At 35.1% G+C, this 18,188-nt stretch overlaps 3 protein-coding genes across 7 annotated transcripts in view; 1 reads left to right on the plus strand and 2 right to left on the minus strand.

Moving 5' to 3' along the window:
• Window positions 1-18,169, minus strand: part of LOC132912764 (histone-lysine N-methyltransferase, H3 lysine-79 specific) — a 51,548-nt gene extending 33,379 nt beyond the window's left edge. Inside the window, exons 1-12 of one of the 5 annotated variants that reach the window (XR_009659267.1) lie at window positions 17,375-18,168; window positions 16,295-16,474; window positions 15,895-16,221; window positions 15,536-15,803; window positions 14,789-15,464; window positions 14,236-14,707; window positions 13,509-14,132; window positions 13,023-13,447; window positions 12,705-12,938; window positions 12,371-12,621; window positions 11,662-11,810; window positions 10,667-10,807 (exon numbers count right to left, since the gene is read on the minus strand). Coding sequence is in view for 4 of the 5 variants with exons in the window: in XM_060970469.1 (XP_060826452.1) it covers window positions 10,347-10,807; window positions 12,371-12,621; window positions 12,705-12,938; window positions 13,023-13,447; window positions 13,509-14,132; window positions 14,236-14,707; window positions 14,789-15,464; window positions 15,536-15,803; window positions 15,895-16,221; window positions 16,295-16,474; window positions 17,375-17,452 (3,996 nt within the window). In the remaining variant the exon portion in view is untranslated. Of the gene's footprint in view, window positions 1-7,964; window positions 10,808-11,661; window positions 11,811-12,370; window positions 12,622-12,704; window positions 12,939-13,022; window positions 13,448-13,508; window positions 14,133-14,235; window positions 14,708-14,788; window positions 15,465-15,535; window positions 15,804-15,894; window positions 16,222-16,294; window positions 16,475-17,374 lie in introns of those variants that run through there. The other 4 variants (XM_060970472.1, XM_060970471.1, XM_060970470.1 and 1 more) reach the window with 4 other exon arrangements.
• Window positions 522-4,141, plus strand: LOC132912807 (dnaJ protein homolog 1-like). The gene is made up of 2 exons (XM_060970572.1): window positions 522-750; window positions 2,107-4,141. Exon 2 carries the CDS (start codon window positions 2,118-2,120, stop codon window positions 3,177-3,179), a length of 1,062 nt encoding a protein of 353 aa, XP_060826555.1. The 5' UTR covers window positions 522-750; window positions 2,107-2,117; the 3' UTR covers window positions 3,180-4,141.
• On the minus strand, window positions 3,814-7,836 carry LOC132912839 (A disintegrin and metalloproteinase with thrombospondin motifs adt-2). Its single transcript, XM_060970626.1, has 4 exons — window positions 7,434-7,836; window positions 6,962-7,171; window positions 6,115-6,893; window positions 3,814-5,970 (listed from the first exon to the last, which is right to left on the minus strand). The coding sequence occupies exons 1-4, from the start codon at window positions 7,581-7,583 to the stop codon at window positions 4,791-4,793; spliced, it is 2,319 nt and encodes a 772-aa protein (XP_060826609.1). The 5' UTR covers window positions 7,584-7,836; the 3' UTR covers window positions 3,814-4,790.
• Window positions 18,170-18,188: the final 19 nt, after the last annotated feature.

Consider the following 18,188-nt stretch of genomic DNA (forward strand, 5'->3'; position numbering starts at 1 on the left):
TATTTAAAAAGAACTATAGTTTCTTTTCTAGTAAAAACAAATCTCAGTTATCATTGCATCTTGTATAACTATTATGATATTACAGAATTCAACAGTTGGCGCAACTGATAAAATAATGATCCATATACTATTTTACTGATTATAAAAATTCATTCGATGGTAATATTTAAATGTAATGTAAATAATTATATGTATATATGCATAGAATTAATACCCACAATTACGTTCATCAAGTATATCAATAGCATACTCGGCTAAGTTCAGATCATAACGAGAACAATATTTCACTTATCTTTTTCCGTCCAATAGAGTTAAATGTGCAAAATTATTGTTATTTGCCAAAGTAATATAAACTCTATTCAATATATATTGCTAGTACATTATTTATTGAATACATCGTTTATTTATCATGGTGTCGATATTACGTTTCATAAAGCGCGCGCAATTTTCGGTCACGTTTTCGATCTATAACTAGGAGTGGGGATTACTGACGTCATTAAATAAGTGCTACGGAACTGCCGTCGACCCATTCTCGAAAGTTCCGGAAGCCACTAGAAGGAAAGTTTGTATATATGGACTGCACAGCTTACGCGACACTTTAGTACGTAAAGAGAGGTGTTAAATGTTGTTTCATCCAATCTGTCAGAAACAAACATTTCATCAGACTGCTTAACGTTTTTTCAGAAATCTCAGTGAATTTAGTGCCAATTGGATTTTCTAATTTATTAAGCGATAACAAGAACAGCAACGGTAAGTTTCGAATGAAAATCATCAACGATAAATACTACCGTAGGGTGTTCCTTGGATTCTGTCAGATGTTCGTGAGGAAATAAAATGGGCGATCCGCGATGGGGAGTCATTCCAGTATATTCGTAGCATAATTTTATAATAGATAAATGTTTCAAGGTGGAGATTAGGGTAGCCATCGTGGACACAGTAGAATTTATTTTTACGCTGCTCGCAATTGTTGCACGTTTGTAGGAGCGGACACGTTCGTCGCTTGTACGCGCTCATCATTGCCAGAAATAGATATCGGTGAAATACGTACGTGGGTGTGCGTTAGAGAGACATCCATACTTCTTTTCTCGAGAATATGTGAAAAAATGGCAGATCATTGGCATTATCGTATTTGGTACCTATATACCATTGTTCAGTCTCCGTCTCCCGATAGTTGGGAGAACGGAGCAGGTTTCCTACTCTCGTGTTTTTACGAGTTTAATTCGATAGTAAACGCAATCTGATATAAAACCAACTGTTCTTCAAACTTTCAAATTTCCAGAGTTATGTAGCCTCTTTTCACAATTACTTGTTTTCTCGATTGCAAAACTTATGCGTCATATAATAGTAGTATTAGTACTAGGATGCAAAGTTTGACCGTACTGTGAAAGATTTCGAAAAAGCACTCAAGATTTCATTTGATAAATTTTTGTAGACATTTCGTTAGTCTAAATCAATAACATCCAATACAATTATGTAAAGTTATGTAAAGTTATGTAAATATGAAAGTAAGATGGAACTGAAAATCATGATTTTGATATATGTATATAATAAAAAAGAATATATTTTGTATTTCCTAAAGTAATTTGTAAAAGACAAAAACAGTTCTTTGTGTTGTATGACGTCGAAATCGTACTTGAAACTTCAGAAAGAGCCGCACTTTTATGGTCACGTTGCGTTAAACATCGTTTCCCAAATCGTCGATATAGAACATTATACGAACTCTCGAAAAACGTGTTTTGCAATGATGTAATATTTCGCTTGGATCACACATTGTTATGTATGTAATGTTCGCGATATATGCAGCAGTGTAATTTTGAATAGAATGTAATATGTATGATATACTTTCCACAAAAAAATAACTTACAAAATGCTTCATATACGTCATAAATCTACTTATAGTTTAATAGAAAACAATTTAAGTAAATTGAAGTAATTTCTTATAATTAAATGATATAATGATTTTAATACCATAAAAAGAAATTTATGAAATGTAATTTGATAATTGTAAATAAAAGACAATAAATTGATTCTTTGTTTCAACAAATTTGTATTTTTTATTTTTACACAAACAATATATCAATCTTCCTTTTATTTAAATTGTTCCAGATCTGTGACCAATGGGGAAAGATTACTACAAAATATTAGGCATAAGCAAAATTGCCAGTGACGATGAGATCAAAAAAGCCTACAGAAAGTTAGCTTTAAAGTATCATCCTGATAAAAACAGGAGTGCTGGGGCAGAGGAGAAGTTCAAGGAAATAGCTGAAGCTTATGAAGTACTTTCTGATGCTAAAAAGAGGGAAGTATATGACAAGTTTGGAGAGGAAGGATTAAAGGGAGGAGCTGGAACAGCAGGAGGAGGTGGTGGTGGCACGACATATACTTTCCATGGAGATCCAAAAGCAACGTTCGCTCAATTCTTTGGTTCTGCTAGTCCTTTCCAAACATTTTTTGAATTTGGAGGTCCTATAGGCAATCGGGTTTTCACTTTCCACGATGATGATATGGACATAGACGATCCACTTGGACTAGGAGTTGGACCACAACGTCAAGGTCAAGGTGGAGCTTTTAGGTCACATTCTTTCAACTTTGTGGGATCTAATTCTGGCAGAGGAGGCAATAAAGATCGCGCCCAAGACCCTGCTATCGAGCATGATCTGTATATCAGTTTAGAAGAGATTCTACGTGGTTGTACAAAGAAAATGAAAATCTCCAAACGAGTTGTTCAGCCAGATGGCTCTACCAAAAAGGAAGACAAGGTTCTCACAATTAATGTAAAACCTGGATGGAAAGCTGGCACTAAGATAACGTTCCAAAAAGAAGGCGACCAAGGCCGTGGAAAAGTTCCAGCAGATATTGTTTTCATCATCAGAGATAAACCACATCCTCTTTTTAGAAGGGAGGGAAGTGATATACGATATACTTGCAAACTAAGTCTGAAACAAGCTTTATGCGGTACTATCATTGAAGTTCCTACGCTTACTGGCGAAAAAATCAACTTGAATTTGACAAGAGAAATTGTAAAACCCAATATGGTCAGGAGGATTCAAGGTCATGGCCTACCATTCCCAAAGGAACCATCAAGGAAAGGTGATCTCCTGGTCTCGTTCGACATCAAATTTCCCGACACATTAACACAAAGTGCGAGGGACATATTGTACGATACTCTACCGAATTGAACACAGAATTAAGAAGAAAAAAAAAAAAGCATGGATAATTGTCATCACAACGACAGTCCTCTAATCGTCCCAATTGACGAGAATAAACACTCGTGTACGTTCTAGTACATAAATGCGTGGTTAGAGAGCTGTGAACAAATATTTGTTGACGCGATGCATATAATAATTTTATCTTCTAGCTAGGAAAATGTGGTTTTCGATTAGTCAAATGTAAATCAGATTTTTGATTTGGGTTTAGGCAAATTTATGTTTGTTATAATTCGAAAGAGTAAAACAAATGACCATTGCTTTCGTAGCGCAATGAAACTTATTTTGCCTTTACATGCGGGAAGAAAGATCCTAAAATATTGAATAAGACCGAATATGTTTACGTTAAGTTATATGATTTAACAGTGCGAGTCCGTTAGAATGCAATTCTGTATGAATGTGACTTGCTTAATTTTGTTTATTCTGTACATTCAGAGTATGTATTATGTATTACGGTGAATGAATGTGTGTTTGCGTATGCGTATATGATTTGTAAGTACTCTTTAATATAAATGCGTATAGCGCGCCTGATTTGTATGAACGGTAAATCTGCGGAAGTATGACAAATTGAGCCACCATCATTGTGTTCCAATCGTCTTATTTCGCCTTTTGTTCTCTTATTCCATCATTCATATACATATTGTAATTCGGTTTTTTCCAATTTTCAATGAATTACAAGTACGTACATAGGTACGTAAGTATATAGTAGAACAAATTAAATTTGTATATTCAAACAACAAATTGTACCTTGCTCATTAATTTCCTTTAATTTCACAGTGACTGGATGGAGATTTTTGTCATATAAAAGCACATGTATGTATAAACAACTATTTGTAATATCGGGCTGATTGTTTTCTTATGTAACGCGTTTTATTAATTTTAATGGTTGGTTAATTATTTGTACGCTAAAATAATATCGATACAATTAAGTGACACGATTTTGTATTTTTATTCAATCCTTTTGTCTCATGATCGCTCCTACGCTGGATATAACATCGGGACACTCCTAAAATAGACAGCGAAGTAGGTGACGTCATCGTCCTATCTCCCGAGGCCTGAGATACTTTCACATACAACTGCGTAGTGAAACAGTAGAAATTCTGTGTAAATATGCATATACATATATATTCACATATGAGGTTTACACCCTTCATTTTTCTACATGTGTTTCTCATATCTACATACATATGTATATTGGTGTACAATTTATTGGTATATTTATATTTATACTGCATTATATAAAGTAGAGAATACGATTGAATAATAATGAGAAGTTAAAACAAGTAGAAACCGCAAAAATATATGTATGAACACTTTGCTTTTAATATTAATAATTCGAATTCTCTTAGAAACTTTCCTTTTTCTTCTTTCTTTTTTATCGATCTTTTTTACATCAATCACTAATTAAACTTGATATCGTTATCTTATCAATCACCTATGTTAAAGATTGACATGATAAGGAAATACTATAATAACTATAATTTATCAAAATTAGATGAAGGTACTGAAATCAATAAGAAATACTTAACAAAAATAAATAAAAGAATTAAACAAAATGAAGAATCCATTAGAAAATTATTTCTGTTATTCTCTTATCCGATACGATGACTCAAAGGAAGTTTCCTCCGTTGGTTTCATCAGTTCTACGTAATCTTTATCGATCCACTCGTCCTCGTCTGGCGGAAACCCAATACCGTACGACAGGGAAGTCAAGAGGGGCAACCCGTCGGGGCCCAAGCTCAAATACTTAATCACCTGATTGTCAAGACGAAGCCTTCCGGCGTGTGCATTTTGAGGGCCGAATTCAATGTCGTTGTTCCTCTGCCGATCATTTTGCAGCGTTTTATCGAAACGAATACTCTCTGGCAGACAGTGGTGCTGGCGACAAAAATAATTTTGTCCCTCCTCGACATGACACCATGTCCCATCTGGAAAGTATGGGTCAAGGCCAAGGTCGTTTAATTCCACGCGCGGCGTGTAATAAGATGCTATGTCTTTTCGCCGACAGAATATAGCGCAGGCCATCCATGGCCTTTCGGGTTCGTGCGGCGCTTGTAGCCCACCACCCTTCGCATCCAATTCTGGCAATCTTTCGCTGAACTCTCCGCACCTCAGTGCCGCGAACTCGCTCATACTCTTGCGCTTCTTCTTGCATAGATTATCGTCTTTGCAAAGAACTACGTCATAGTGCAATCCTTGGCAACCGGTTTCTGTGTTCTTTGGCATTGGCCTGTCGCAGTATCGTCGTCTAGTTTGAGCGCCGGTCGATTTCATCAGGCATCCACTTTTACAGGATCCTGTTTTCCATTCACTCCATCCACCCTGTTGAATAAAACCGGGGTTCATTTGTAGGGCGTTTTTACATTCACCACCGCGGCACTCTTTGCCTGGTGCACAGTAAGTTCCATCTAGAGCAGGTCCAGCGAAATAGTATCCGTTTCTATGCGGAGTCTTACACTGTAGCGACTCGCAGACTTTATACAACGTGGCTACAGTAGCGTCTTTATCACGGAGCAGCACTTCACATTGTCTTTTAGCGGTCCATTCTCTGCCTGGTAGATTGAAGAACTTGCTGTGATCCAATCGACTGTTTACAGGTGAAGATGGCCTGTCTTTCAGACAGGGTTTCGTATATGGAAGCTTTTGAACCACATCGCGACTGCATTCTGACCAAGCGGTCTCGCCGTTGATACCTCTACTAGGAGACATTATATAGCCATCCTTAGGACACGTGTTTCCAGTCGAATCGTGATGCATCCCTAAACTTTTTAGGAGAGAATCATTAATCAATGTTATCCAGATATTTCTTCTTAACATTTTTGTAGGAAAATGTTGTTTAAGTTTGTTCGCGTTAAGAGATTTCGAAAATTAGAAAAGAGTACTAGACTAAGAGAACGAATGAACTTACTTATGTCCGATTTCATGAGCTGCTATATAAACAGACGTGAACCCTGCCGATGGAAATGGTTTTCCAAATTGATTCGTCACGCCTAACTCAGCAATAACGCAAGAATATTGTTTGATGCACAATCCACCTACTACTGCCAGACCCATAGTGGCACTATTTTTTTGCCCAGCCTCCACAACATAGAAATCCAAACCAGAAACGTACAAACCCATGTCCCAATGATTAGGATGAGATTCATCCTCCGGATTCTCCTTCATCGCGTAATTGCAAAAAGAATCCAATAATTTTCCTCGTTCGCCATCGTGATGCGGTAGAACACGTGGCTGTTTTTGCATAATCTCCAATCTAACGAGGGAAATATCGATTGCAGTTCCTAAACTCGGATGATGATAAATTGCCTGTACACCGTTTATGTAAGCTAATAGCATGTCGATGATTTTCTCGTCGTTTTTATCAAAAAATGGTGAAAAGATATTGTAGCCAGTCTCGTCAAAGAACAATGCCAATTCTAATGTCAAAGCATCGTTTATGTTATTTCTGTTGACATTTTCAAGTGGTTCTCTGATCTCATTTCCATCTGTTAAATAATTATGAAGTTGAGTAGAATAATCTGAATCATCTTCGAAAAACGTGAAGGAACTGTAAGTTCTTTTGACGATATGAGGCTCTCCCAACATTTCTGAACGTCGTCGTATGTAATGATCATGGAAAAATGAGATATCCTGACTCTGAAGCGGTGTAATCTCTAATGTGGTGTTCTTTAGAAAAATGAGACCATGCTGTGATAAAAAAGCGCTTGTTTTACGAAATGTCTTTCTTTCTAATGTTTCGGAATTTCAATACTGACCACACCACGCTCTCCACAAAAACTCACTGCCGCGGAACTAAGATCATCTCGATGAAGGTAATGACACGAGATTGGTTTACTAAGCTCTAACTCTTCCATGATATCTGTATCGCTGTACTTCCAAACTTTAAATTGAGGTGCTGTGATTTTATCGTTTCTGTGTAACATTAGTTCAACCGATTGATCGAACGCTTTGAAGCTTAGAGGCATCTGTAATTTATCGATGAAGTAACTTATAACGCACAATGATGTTAGCTTTATAGAAGGAATATTATTAATTTAATAAACTATATTAATAAAATTATTTTACTGTAAAACTTATTTTGAAAATGTCACGTTTTTTAATTTGCGTATCGCATGCAAATTACAAAAAGGCAAGTGTTGACTTTAATCCAACGCGCATACAGTGAACGTGCAAATTTTGTAAATTATATACGTATATAAAAATAAAGATGTTGCAATAGATAACTACCTCTGCGCTATCTTCCGCATTCCATAATGGTAATAAAACAATTTCAATGTCCTGCATGTTTCGAGCGTAAGCTAATCGGAATAAAAGCAGTAGAACAGTTTCTAATACGAAGGCCATGGTGCACGTTATAAAATTCAAGTTCAAGTACATAGAAGAGCGACAAACTTGTTCTTATATACGCGTGTGAGTGCACGGGTTGCGAAACCCGTATATCGTTTATCTTTTGCAAAAGTATAATATATATACAATACGAGATGCATGCTGGCACCTGTATTGCCAATGTCATTGACACTGAGATTTGAATGAATTATGTAATAATAATGTAGGAGTTCTACGTGAATATTCATCGAGGTGCATAGGAAACGGAATTCATAGGAAGTTGATAACTTTTTTGTTGTCGTAAATACCGTTTTCTATATAACTTACATGTATACATTAAATGATAGTACAGAATATACAGCTTCTTTTTTTTTTTTTTTTTAATGAACGTGATAATAGCATTGTCAATGGAACGATTAAAGATTTAATAAATTAAGATAAAAATGTGGTATATTTCAATGCATTGGTTACTCGATGTACAAAACAGATACTGTATGAAATATAATCTGTTCAGGTAGAACTTTGTACTTTGTTGCATTATATCTACAGATACTGTTTACATCTGTTTCTCGGTTCTATAAAATCGTGTTATGATCATTTCTTGTGTATATATGTATATTTCAACCATTGTTCGCTCACGCAGCAAATCAATGAATTACCCTAACAAACTTACTAACGTGTCCTTTCATTTACAACAAAAGTGTGTATTATTGCATAGATAACAATTAACATAATCAGGCAACATCGTAATAAATTTCTTTTATCCCCATTGATATACGCTTAAAAATGCATTTACCATTCTATACTGTTTTTCTCTCTTATTACCTCAACAAAATGGTAACAATACAACATCGGTATTATTTTCATTTTATCACCATTTCTTAAGTTTCGTTTCGTTCTTCTTCTTTTATTACTGCAGTGATAAATCACGCAAATGGAAGGTAGGAATGAAAGAGAAAATATGCTTGTTACAAAAACCTTAGTATTAAAATATTTCAATAGAAACAATAAATAATAATAATGATCAATAATAAAATTAAAGAAGTTTTTCGGCAGTGTATATAACATGCTAAACTTGGCAGGTGCCTACATCGTTATTTAATTATATCGTACTAATGTATAAGAGGGTTATTAAATAATTTGATAACTAATTACAATCATGTACGAGGAGTGGTCGATTTTCTTCTAAACTCCCTTTTCTTTTCTTTTTTTTTACAATTGTTGACAGTTATTCGGTTGTTTCTTTCTCTCGTTTTTACAAACTTTCTGCTATATTTACGACACAATGACTAAAAAATCTTTTATACAATACAAATGCGCGTATTTTTTAAAAGGTACGTCGCATGTTATTTACAAATTGAATCTCGTATTCACCAGCGAGATTATTTTAAATCCGATCAAACTCTGCTGGGAAAATTTATTTATTTAAACTCTCGTGGAGAGGTCATTCTTTGGATTATTTTGCACAATCTTAAAAATCAGTGGCTAAATTTGTGCCAAAAAAAGAAACAAAAACAAAAAAGAAAGATGTTAGATTTAACTTCCGGTTAATGAAATGACTATTCTTCGCTGTCTGTCGTCATATTCGTTTATGAGCAACAGTGAACACTTCGATAACTGCATCCTCCGGAAACAATTGGGGGATACAGAGCTGCGTATAAAATATGCAGCGAATATTTGCTACGAACACACATAGGTTTTGGTAGCTTTTTTTCTTTCCTTTTTGTGAACTAGTTACGTTAGCTACGACGCCCATAATATATCGTAGATTTTTTACATAGCACTCTTCTTTACCTTACTACATTTTACATGTGATAGTCACATACCATAATTATAGACGAATCCATTTACAAATTGTTTAACTTTCCCATTTCTTTTTTTTACGGAATATAATCTCTATGGTATTAGCATATATTTTATGAAGGCAAACACATTCTCACCGTATGTCCATATATCAAATCGACAATGATTATCTTCTAAATTGTTTTTTTTTTTCTTTCATCAAAAAATGTAGTAGTTAATATTAACTTCAAATGCTTATCAGTGAGTAATGTATAACAGCGTCTTTGACGTTCTTCGGTATTTCACGTTTTAATATACGCGTGGTTAAATATTAAATAGATTTTACTATCGAAATGTAGCATTTCGAAAAAATTCCATAGTACTTTTAGCCTTGTGATCAAGGTCTCCGTTAAATAAATAAATATTTGGATGAAACATATAAAAGGCAAATTATAGAACGTCTCATTTCACTGAGTCATTTCTTATTCTTTAGTCCAAAGGAAAAAAATAATTAAAAAAGAAAAATTTTTAAGTCGAATACAAGTACCATGACTTCTAGCTGAATCACAAAAAGTGTATACTTATATTGCAACAGTATACATGCATGTTTCAAAATAATTTAGAATTGTCTTAAACGCTACATTACGAAGAACAAGAACGAAAGCAGAAAATAATATTTCTACTATGAAACGAAATAATACATGAATAAAACTCTATTTATCTGAATCCACGTAGAAACAAACAGTTCATATAACTGCAGTTCACTGACTCTTCCCACTACGTACGATTTCATTCAAATAATATGACTTCATACTCATGGATAAATAGAACGTAAATAAAACTTGGATACATAGAATCGCTAACTAAAGCTTCGTTGCAAAGATGGTGTTCGATAAATGGAGTTTTATTGCATCTGTAACTAAAGAAATATAGACTTGCATTCAACTTATTTCTGTCAATCAAAACATAAGGTACAACCCGTTAAAAAGCTTAACATACTAGTTTATGAAGACACGCTGTATAAAAAATTGATTAAGATTGTTCGTCATTCGAAGGCCATTGTCCTGAATGATTCCAATCCCAATCCTTGCCTTTAGGACGAAACTTACTGGTACTCCCAGAGTTGTTCCAATCTCTATGAAAAAACTTTTTCTTAAAATGATGTCGTTCCGGATCTGGATGACGTTGATATTTTAGAGGCACCAAGGACGTGCTACTGCTACTACTGCTGTTACTGCTCGTACTACTACTGTTGGAGGGATTTGGTGGGCGAGGACTGGTCGGTGAAGGTGTACGTGGAGGTCCCAGTGCTTCGTCTGGCGACGGGATCACCGGTGGAGGTCCCGTCACTGTGCTGTCCGATCCTAAACCACTGTCAGGACTTGTATTTACTCCCTCTGTAGATCTTCTTCGCTTGTCCAACTCTGTCGACGCGAATGCAACCAGTCTATCAAATCCAGAACTGATACGATCTTGCCAATCCGCTTCTCCGTCTGCAAAATGAACTCCATTTAGATGCACTGCTTACACGCTCTAAGACGGTACAACGTATTTTCATAAAAATAAGCCAATAACCCTTTTCAATAATCGTACAGTAAGATATATTTGTATAATTGTAATTGTTATTTTGTCATACCTTATATGCACTATGCACATACGTGTTAAATCATAGTTATTGTGTAATAAAATGATTCTATTGGTAAAATAGTATATTATCTGTACTGTGTATGGAGATAGTAAATATTATTTTAAAGATAGTGTATAAGAAGCAGTACTGCTTGAAATATAATTGTCAATAGAGATAAATGCTACGATGTAAATGTTCATCATGTAGTTAGTAAATGTCATTTGTTTTATTTTTGTTATGCAAATAAAAAATAAAATATGTGCGATATTTATCATGTACAGTACCTTGTAAAATCCACTTCATCTTTTCTTGTACAACGCATATAACTACTCAATGAAAGAAACACTACATTAATCGCATTTTATATATTATGCTATCATGCAGAAAAGCATGCACCAAAAATTATAAAAACCCATCAACTAAATATACAGTATTTTTATATAAATCTAACATGCTCCATCTGTTCTTAAGTTCCTTATTATGCATAAGTAGGCTGTAAATTGTGAAATAACCTTTATTATTGTTTTTACCAAAAAAATTTCTTGAGTCTGGCTTATTTTCATGGAAAATTTATTATATTATATAGATAATATATCTAATATTTATATAATATAAAAAATACATAAGAAAGCTAAAAATCTAAATCTGCATTTTATCGAATGGCTGTAATAACACTAATATAAAAAAGGAATTTTGAACAACTCCTGTGGGATAACTCACCAGCAACCACGAACCAACCCACAGGCAGCCGTACTTTTTGATTTCTCCCTCTGAATGTGTCTCAATCTCTAATAAAACAAGCTTCAAGGGTTGTGAGTGAGATTGAGTATGTGACAGACAGATCTAACCAACAAACAGCTACAGTGCATCTAACAAATACAGCAAACAACAACAAAAATAAATATAAATAAAGATCAAGTACCAGCTCCATAAGATAAGGGAAACCATAGAGAATGATTGTAAACCATTAGTGCATAAAAAAACTAATAAAAGGTGCATAGCGGAAACTAATACGATAGTGTCTTAAAAAAGATAAAGCAAGGTGTTTAGAGTATAGATTCTGTATAGTAAAGATTTAGAGTATTGATGAGTAGAGCAAATACACTTTGTGTACAGTAAAGTCAAAATGCTAATTGTGGAATGTAAAAGCGAAATATATTTGCATTAATTTCAAGATATTTTTTTCTATTCCGTTGCTGGATTGTTAACTTGTATTGCTATTTTATATAGCTGTGATCATATCGTAAAAATTAGTTTTTAGTATTTAGAAATATTTCAAGATTTCAAATATGCTCATATTTTTTCTTACAGCCAGTGTGAAAAGCATATTTTAAAACTTGGATATATACATTCCAAAGCATTTCCTACTCTAATACTTTGACAGAATGCATAATAGGAGTAAAATTGAAATATAGAACGTTCTGCTCACCGTCATCGCCAATACCGTTTCGTTGTCTCTGCGTTGTCATTTGGGGCTCATCGACTAGCGGCGTGGACGTATTAGAATGTGGTTCCACGAGAGGACTCAATGGCGCTCCGCTTGTGCTTACTGATGATACCACTGCCTCCGTTTTTAATGACATCGAAGGTTGTGATTGACAAATGGCTGTCACTATACCATTTGTTGTTGTACTGCCATTACTGTTGCTACTGGTTGCATATCGAGGATATGGTTGAAATCTATTACAACAGAAATATATGGGTCAAATCACTTTTCCTAACACAAAAGAAAGGAAAAGGAAAACTAAATAAAATTCTAATACCTTCTACTTGTAGTCAGTATTGGCTCGGTTTTTGCGTTGTGATTATTCAAAATACGAGCATGTAAAGATGCGGCTAATCCTTCTACTGGCAAAAGCTCGTCGTTTGATGTTGCCTGTGATGTATGTAATGATGGCGGCGGATGGACCTGTGTGAGTGACTGAGAAGGATTGTCAGAGAAATACGATTCATGATAAGGTTTGATATCTGCACGAGGTAACTGCACTGGTGTGTATCTAAATATGGAAAAATGAATTATAAAATGAAATTTCTAATTTATAAGAACAGAATTACTGCTAGATAAGCGTATAATATAATACCTTTGTGGTTGTGTTACTGGAGTAAATAACACAGATGATCTTGAAGTAGTGGTAGGAGTACATGTTGAAATGGCAGAAGAAGTTGGAGCGTAACTTGCTACGTGCGCTAGAGTTGATAAGCCAGCATCACCTTCTGCACTAGCTGGTCTACTGATAGGAGAATATACATTTTCTGGCCTTACAATTGCGCTCATATCAACAGCAGCATTTATTATAGATTGGTTGGATATTTCTAGCGTTCTCTCTATTTCTCCACTGACTAAATCACCAATTGTTCTAGTGCCGAGTAATCCATTTCCTCCTACAATACGATTATCATGACTCAATTGCCTCGAGTCGATTGTTGGCCTATCAGATGGTATTAAATGAGAGGAAAGACGTTCTTGAGAGAGGTGACGACGAAGTGCTAACTTCGCAGGTGAAACCTATGGAAAAATGGTTTACATATTACATAAAATAATTGAGATAAAATTATTATAAGATTACCTGTGTATAATCAGGAGTAGAAACAATTTGTGTCAATGCAATACGTTTTCTATCTTGCTCAGTCTGATTTTGTAATTGCACCTGTAGTTGCATTTGTTGTTGCTTATTTCTATTTTGTTGATCTTCATTTAAAACACTCGTAATGATACTCTTTAACCTATCTTCGAAATTTGCAACCCTAGGAGGCTCCTGAGTTCTATTTGTTATCTCCTTATTATTTATTTGCGATTGTGAGGACGAAATGGATGGTGAAGTAATAGAAAAACTGAGAGATGCTTGCGGCAGTCTGGTTCTAGAATTAATACTGGTACTAGAATTTTGTCTGTTTAATATTCGGCCAGCTTCTATTTGTCTGCCGGTTTCCAAGATCTTTTGCGCCAATATTTCTGGATTATTTTCCTGTATTTTCCCAATATCAGGAACATCAGGCCATTCTTGCGATCTAGAACGTCCTTCTCTATTTTTTCGTGACGATCCGCTTTTTCCATTTTGCTGCTGATGATGATGTTGACTTTGCGAGTGTTTAGAACCTAGTACCTCTCTTTGTTGCTGAGCTATTGCAGCAACTTGTTTTTCATTACTTGCTCTTTCCAGAACATTTAGTTCATGTTCCAATTTGGATACCTGTAAATTTATTAGGATTCAATTTATGTATTTAAACATTTATTCGTATTTAATTGTATATATTTTTTAATAATAAAAATGATGATAAGAACATTCTACCAACCTGACAATGTAATCTTTTACGTTGAGACAAAGTTGCAGAAATTTCTTTCAATATGTAATCCTGAGTAAGTGTTTGTGATGGATTTGATATGCCATTCGTATTTGTGAGACTACTATACTTTTCTTGTAATTCTTGATGTCTAAGCGCAGTTAATCTCGATTGTTCATTTTCCATAGATGCAACCTGGGCCTGTAGCTTACTTGCTTTAGCTTGCAACTGTTTGTGTCTAAGAACTATCTCCTTAGCCTTTGCAAGTAAATCTCCAGGCGATGTCGCATTTATACCCAACTCGGTCATTCTTGCTTTTAAAAGTGCTACGCTATCATCAATTAATACCTTTATTTGTTTTTCTAATTGCGCCGCTCTCGATTGTAACTTTGAATTTCTTTCTCTTTCTTTTGCAATATCTGTATTGACTGACACTCTGTACGAAGGAGTTCTCATTGATTCTAACATGAGCATAAATTGGTCCCTGCGTACAAAAATTTTTTTGTATAAAGAAATACGTATACAAACAGCATAAATATGTATATTTTATAGAAAGCAAAGATACCTGTACAAGTCCAAAAGTATTTGTAATGCGTACGGAGTGGCGGACGGAGCAGGTGGTATACTAAGTTCTTCATGCACAGAGGTGGAATGTGACTGTAATGAAAGTGATAATGAAGACAGCTGTTGATCCACGCAACCAGGCGCGGGTGGTGGTTTTTTTCCTAAAGCTTGTGGAGATGTACTCAGTAATGTTTGACTATGAAGTAAATCCAAACCAGAAATATTAATTGCTTTCTTGGGCTTTGATTTCTTCACGCCTCTTCCCCTCTGTCTGCCTCTAGCCGGAGGTCTTATACCATTTGATTTTCTATTTAGTTTTCTACGGATCTTATTTGATTGCCGACGATTTTTAATGTTATTCTCATCTGCATCAGAATCGCTATTCGTTCCTTGTTGCTCCGAATGATTCGGGCTTTCTAACTGCCTCGAAAGATCCCGTTTAGCTTTATCACCTCTCTCACCTCTATTTGTAACCTTATTATTACTGTTGGCAGTGTTATTTATCACAGAATCAGAATTTTCATCACCACCTTGCTTGTTATTCTTTAAGCGGTGGAAATAACGTTCTAACTTAGTACGATCAATTACATGTAAATAATAAGACACCGGTTTACCAGTCCACGAGACAGAACCCTTTAGTGGTGACATCTCTGATACATGCATTATTGTACCAATATCTGTAAATAAAAAAGATATGTTTGTAACACTGCACGTATATTGTGTCTTTTATAAAAATATAATACATTACCACTGAGATTTCTATCTGTTATGCGAAAATTGAGGGGGCAAAATGATTTTGACGATACGATTCGTGCTCCATCCCGTAAATCAGCAAATCGTTCTTTCAGTTGATGATCCACCGTTGGACCGAATGCAAAATTATTAACAAACACTATCGTGGCTCCAGTAATGCTTTCACGATGTTCATCAGCTAAAAAATCGCCTTTTACCAAACGATATTCACCGCATCTTTTCCCATACCAATTCAACCATTTACGAAAGTTTACTTCCATACTCTAATATTTGACAAAAATAAGACTTGTACAGATAATATTAATTATTAATTCAACAGTACCGTCTCCAAAATATCTTAAAGAAGTAATGTACCTGTGCATATCTTGATGGTACATCAGCTCTTTCAACTCCAATACAAATTTTGCATAAAGTTGCTGCAGCCATTTGTAGAACTACTTGTCCAACTCCAGATCCCAAGTCAACAAATACATCATCTTCTGTTACATCAATTTGATCAATCATTTGACACACGAGTTCATAACTTGTTTCTCCATATACCTCTGGTGAAAATGGCTCATACTGATTTAATTTATCTGGTTCCACTACTGCTTGATTATATGTTTGCTGAAGTATATGCCTTAGTAAACCTCGACTAGGTCTTTTATTCAATCTTTGAGATGGTAAACTAGTGCCTTTCTCCTATGTCAAATTATGCTCAATTATTACAAATAAATTATGGATTTAATTAAATATAACTAATTATTTTACTTACCAGCTGAACTAAACTATCAATTGCTCTATTAAATTTGTCACATAAATTTTTCATACTTTCATAATCTCTTGTGTCATAATCACATAAAATGTTATTTTCTAATGGTAGCTTTAGATCTGGCAAATCCTCACAAACCCATCTCATTGTTTCAACAACATCAAGTGCACCATCATGACGATCCTATAATTAATTAATAAAATTTATTTGATTCTCTCTCAAATATATAATTTTCATAAACATTATATAAAATTCTGTTTTATCTTTTCCTTTTTTTAATAAACTTATTCAGTAACTTAAACATAAATATAAAAATATTTTTTATCTGTCAATATTTTCCAACTTTAGAATTTATACCCTAAATATATTTTATAAAACCATATACAAAGGAATGTACAGGAAATAGAGGATATGTTATGTATACTAATGAAGATTTATAACCTGCAATAAGGATGATCTATTTGAAATTTCCTACTGTCATAAATCAGTATCCTTTGATTTATGACTCTAATACAAATGTTTTTAAATGTATTTAAACAAATAAATGACTTTACAAATTAAAGTCAATAAAATAATCATTATAACATCAAAATTATATTACTATATTTGTAATTTAACACAGATAACTTATAATTTATGACAATATCCATATTTCATTATTATCTTTATTTACAATAAAGAAACGATTAACCTACAATAAATAATTTAAGCATGGAATTTAAAAGAAACTGTTTTGTTTGGAAAAACCAAAGAATCATTTTTTTCTCTACATGTATACGTAACGGAATATACAGTGAACAATTAAGAACCTCATATATAATAACAAATAATTACAAATAATTACATGATGTAGAGAATTCGATAATTAAAAAGACTTCCCGATAGAGTAAAATAAACGTGACAACGAGATGAAATAAAGGTGGGAAAAAATCGCGTCGTGCGGTACATATACGATCAGCTGTGAGAGTGAGGGATAAAAGACAGGTCACGTACCAGCATTTTATGTATTTCCAACAATATCACGTAGTATTCCTCAGAGATAGAACACTCACAAATACGTAATTAGAAGAGTCCACTACTCACAGATCCGGATCCAGAGGTGAGGGGCCATTGATAGACGATCGGTTCTGCTCCGGCTGGCGAGTGCAGGCGCAGCTCCATTTTAGCAGGCCCGTCGTCCTCGTCCCCGTCGTCGTCGCCTTCCACTTCTTTAGTAAGTCGTTTCTTTCGAAAGCCCAGCTCAGGATCGTGTGTGACGTAACCACTTGGATTAACCGTTCGGCGGAGGATCGTGGTTGCTCGTCCTCCCCGCACTAGGACACTACCACCACGTAGACGACGCTCGCGGATCCCCCCGCTCCGCGGTTACATCGCCGGACATGAAAAGACACGAAGGGCCACCTCCAGCGACCGTCAATCCACGAGGGCAATCGTTAGCCCGAAAGGCAAGCATCCAACATTCGACGCGACGATGGAGAGAACGAAATGGAGCACGCCAAAACGGCCACCGAAAGGAACACGGAACACGAGGCGCACAACAGAAAAACACTGACAGACTATTGTGCTACTCGAGAAACAGCGGTTTGGGGGGGGATGACGACATCAAAACATGGCGTCATGTCTCTTCCTTCTACCGTATCGTGCTGGTGCGGCAGCACATCCGGGTGTTCCGCGCCAACTTACTTTACTGCGCATGCGCCTCTGGAACCGTTGAACTTTCGACCGCGGATACAACTTTCTTGTTGTGTTGTTATTATTTCATATTTTTTTTCGATGTCACTTTATTTATTTTACATTTGCCAGGAAATAAACTCAGTAGAGATGAATTTCCGTCTGTTAATGAAATTAATCAGACCACCAGAGTAGATTGTTTTTTATATTATATATGTATACTATA

Source organism: Bombus pascuorum, chromosome 12 (assembly GCF_905332965.1).
Source record: "Bombus pascuorum chromosome 12, iyBomPasc1.1, whole genome shotgun sequence".
Lineage (NCBI taxonomy): Eukaryota > Metazoa > Arthropoda > Insecta > Hymenoptera > Apidae > Bombus > Bombus pascuorum.

Excerpts from the sequence above, each read along its gene's own strand:
- LOC132912807 (XM_060970572.1), top strand. The coding sequence starts at position 2,118 with ATGGGGAAAGATTACTACAAAATATTAGGCATAAGCAAAATTGCCAGT.
- LOC132912839 (XM_060970626.1), bottom strand. The coding sequence starts at position 7,583 with ATGTACTTGAACTTGAATTTTATAACGTGCACCATGGCCTTCGTATTA. Across the intron at positions 7,172-7,433 it reads ATGCGGAAGATAGCGCAGAG|ATGCCTCTAAGCTTCAAAGC; the intron begins GTAGTTATCTAT and ends GATAAATTACAG. Across the intron at positions 6,894-6,961 it reads TTTGTGGAGAGCGTGGTGTG|CATGGTCTCATTTTTCTAAA; the intron begins GTCAGTATTGAA and ends TTTTTATCACAG.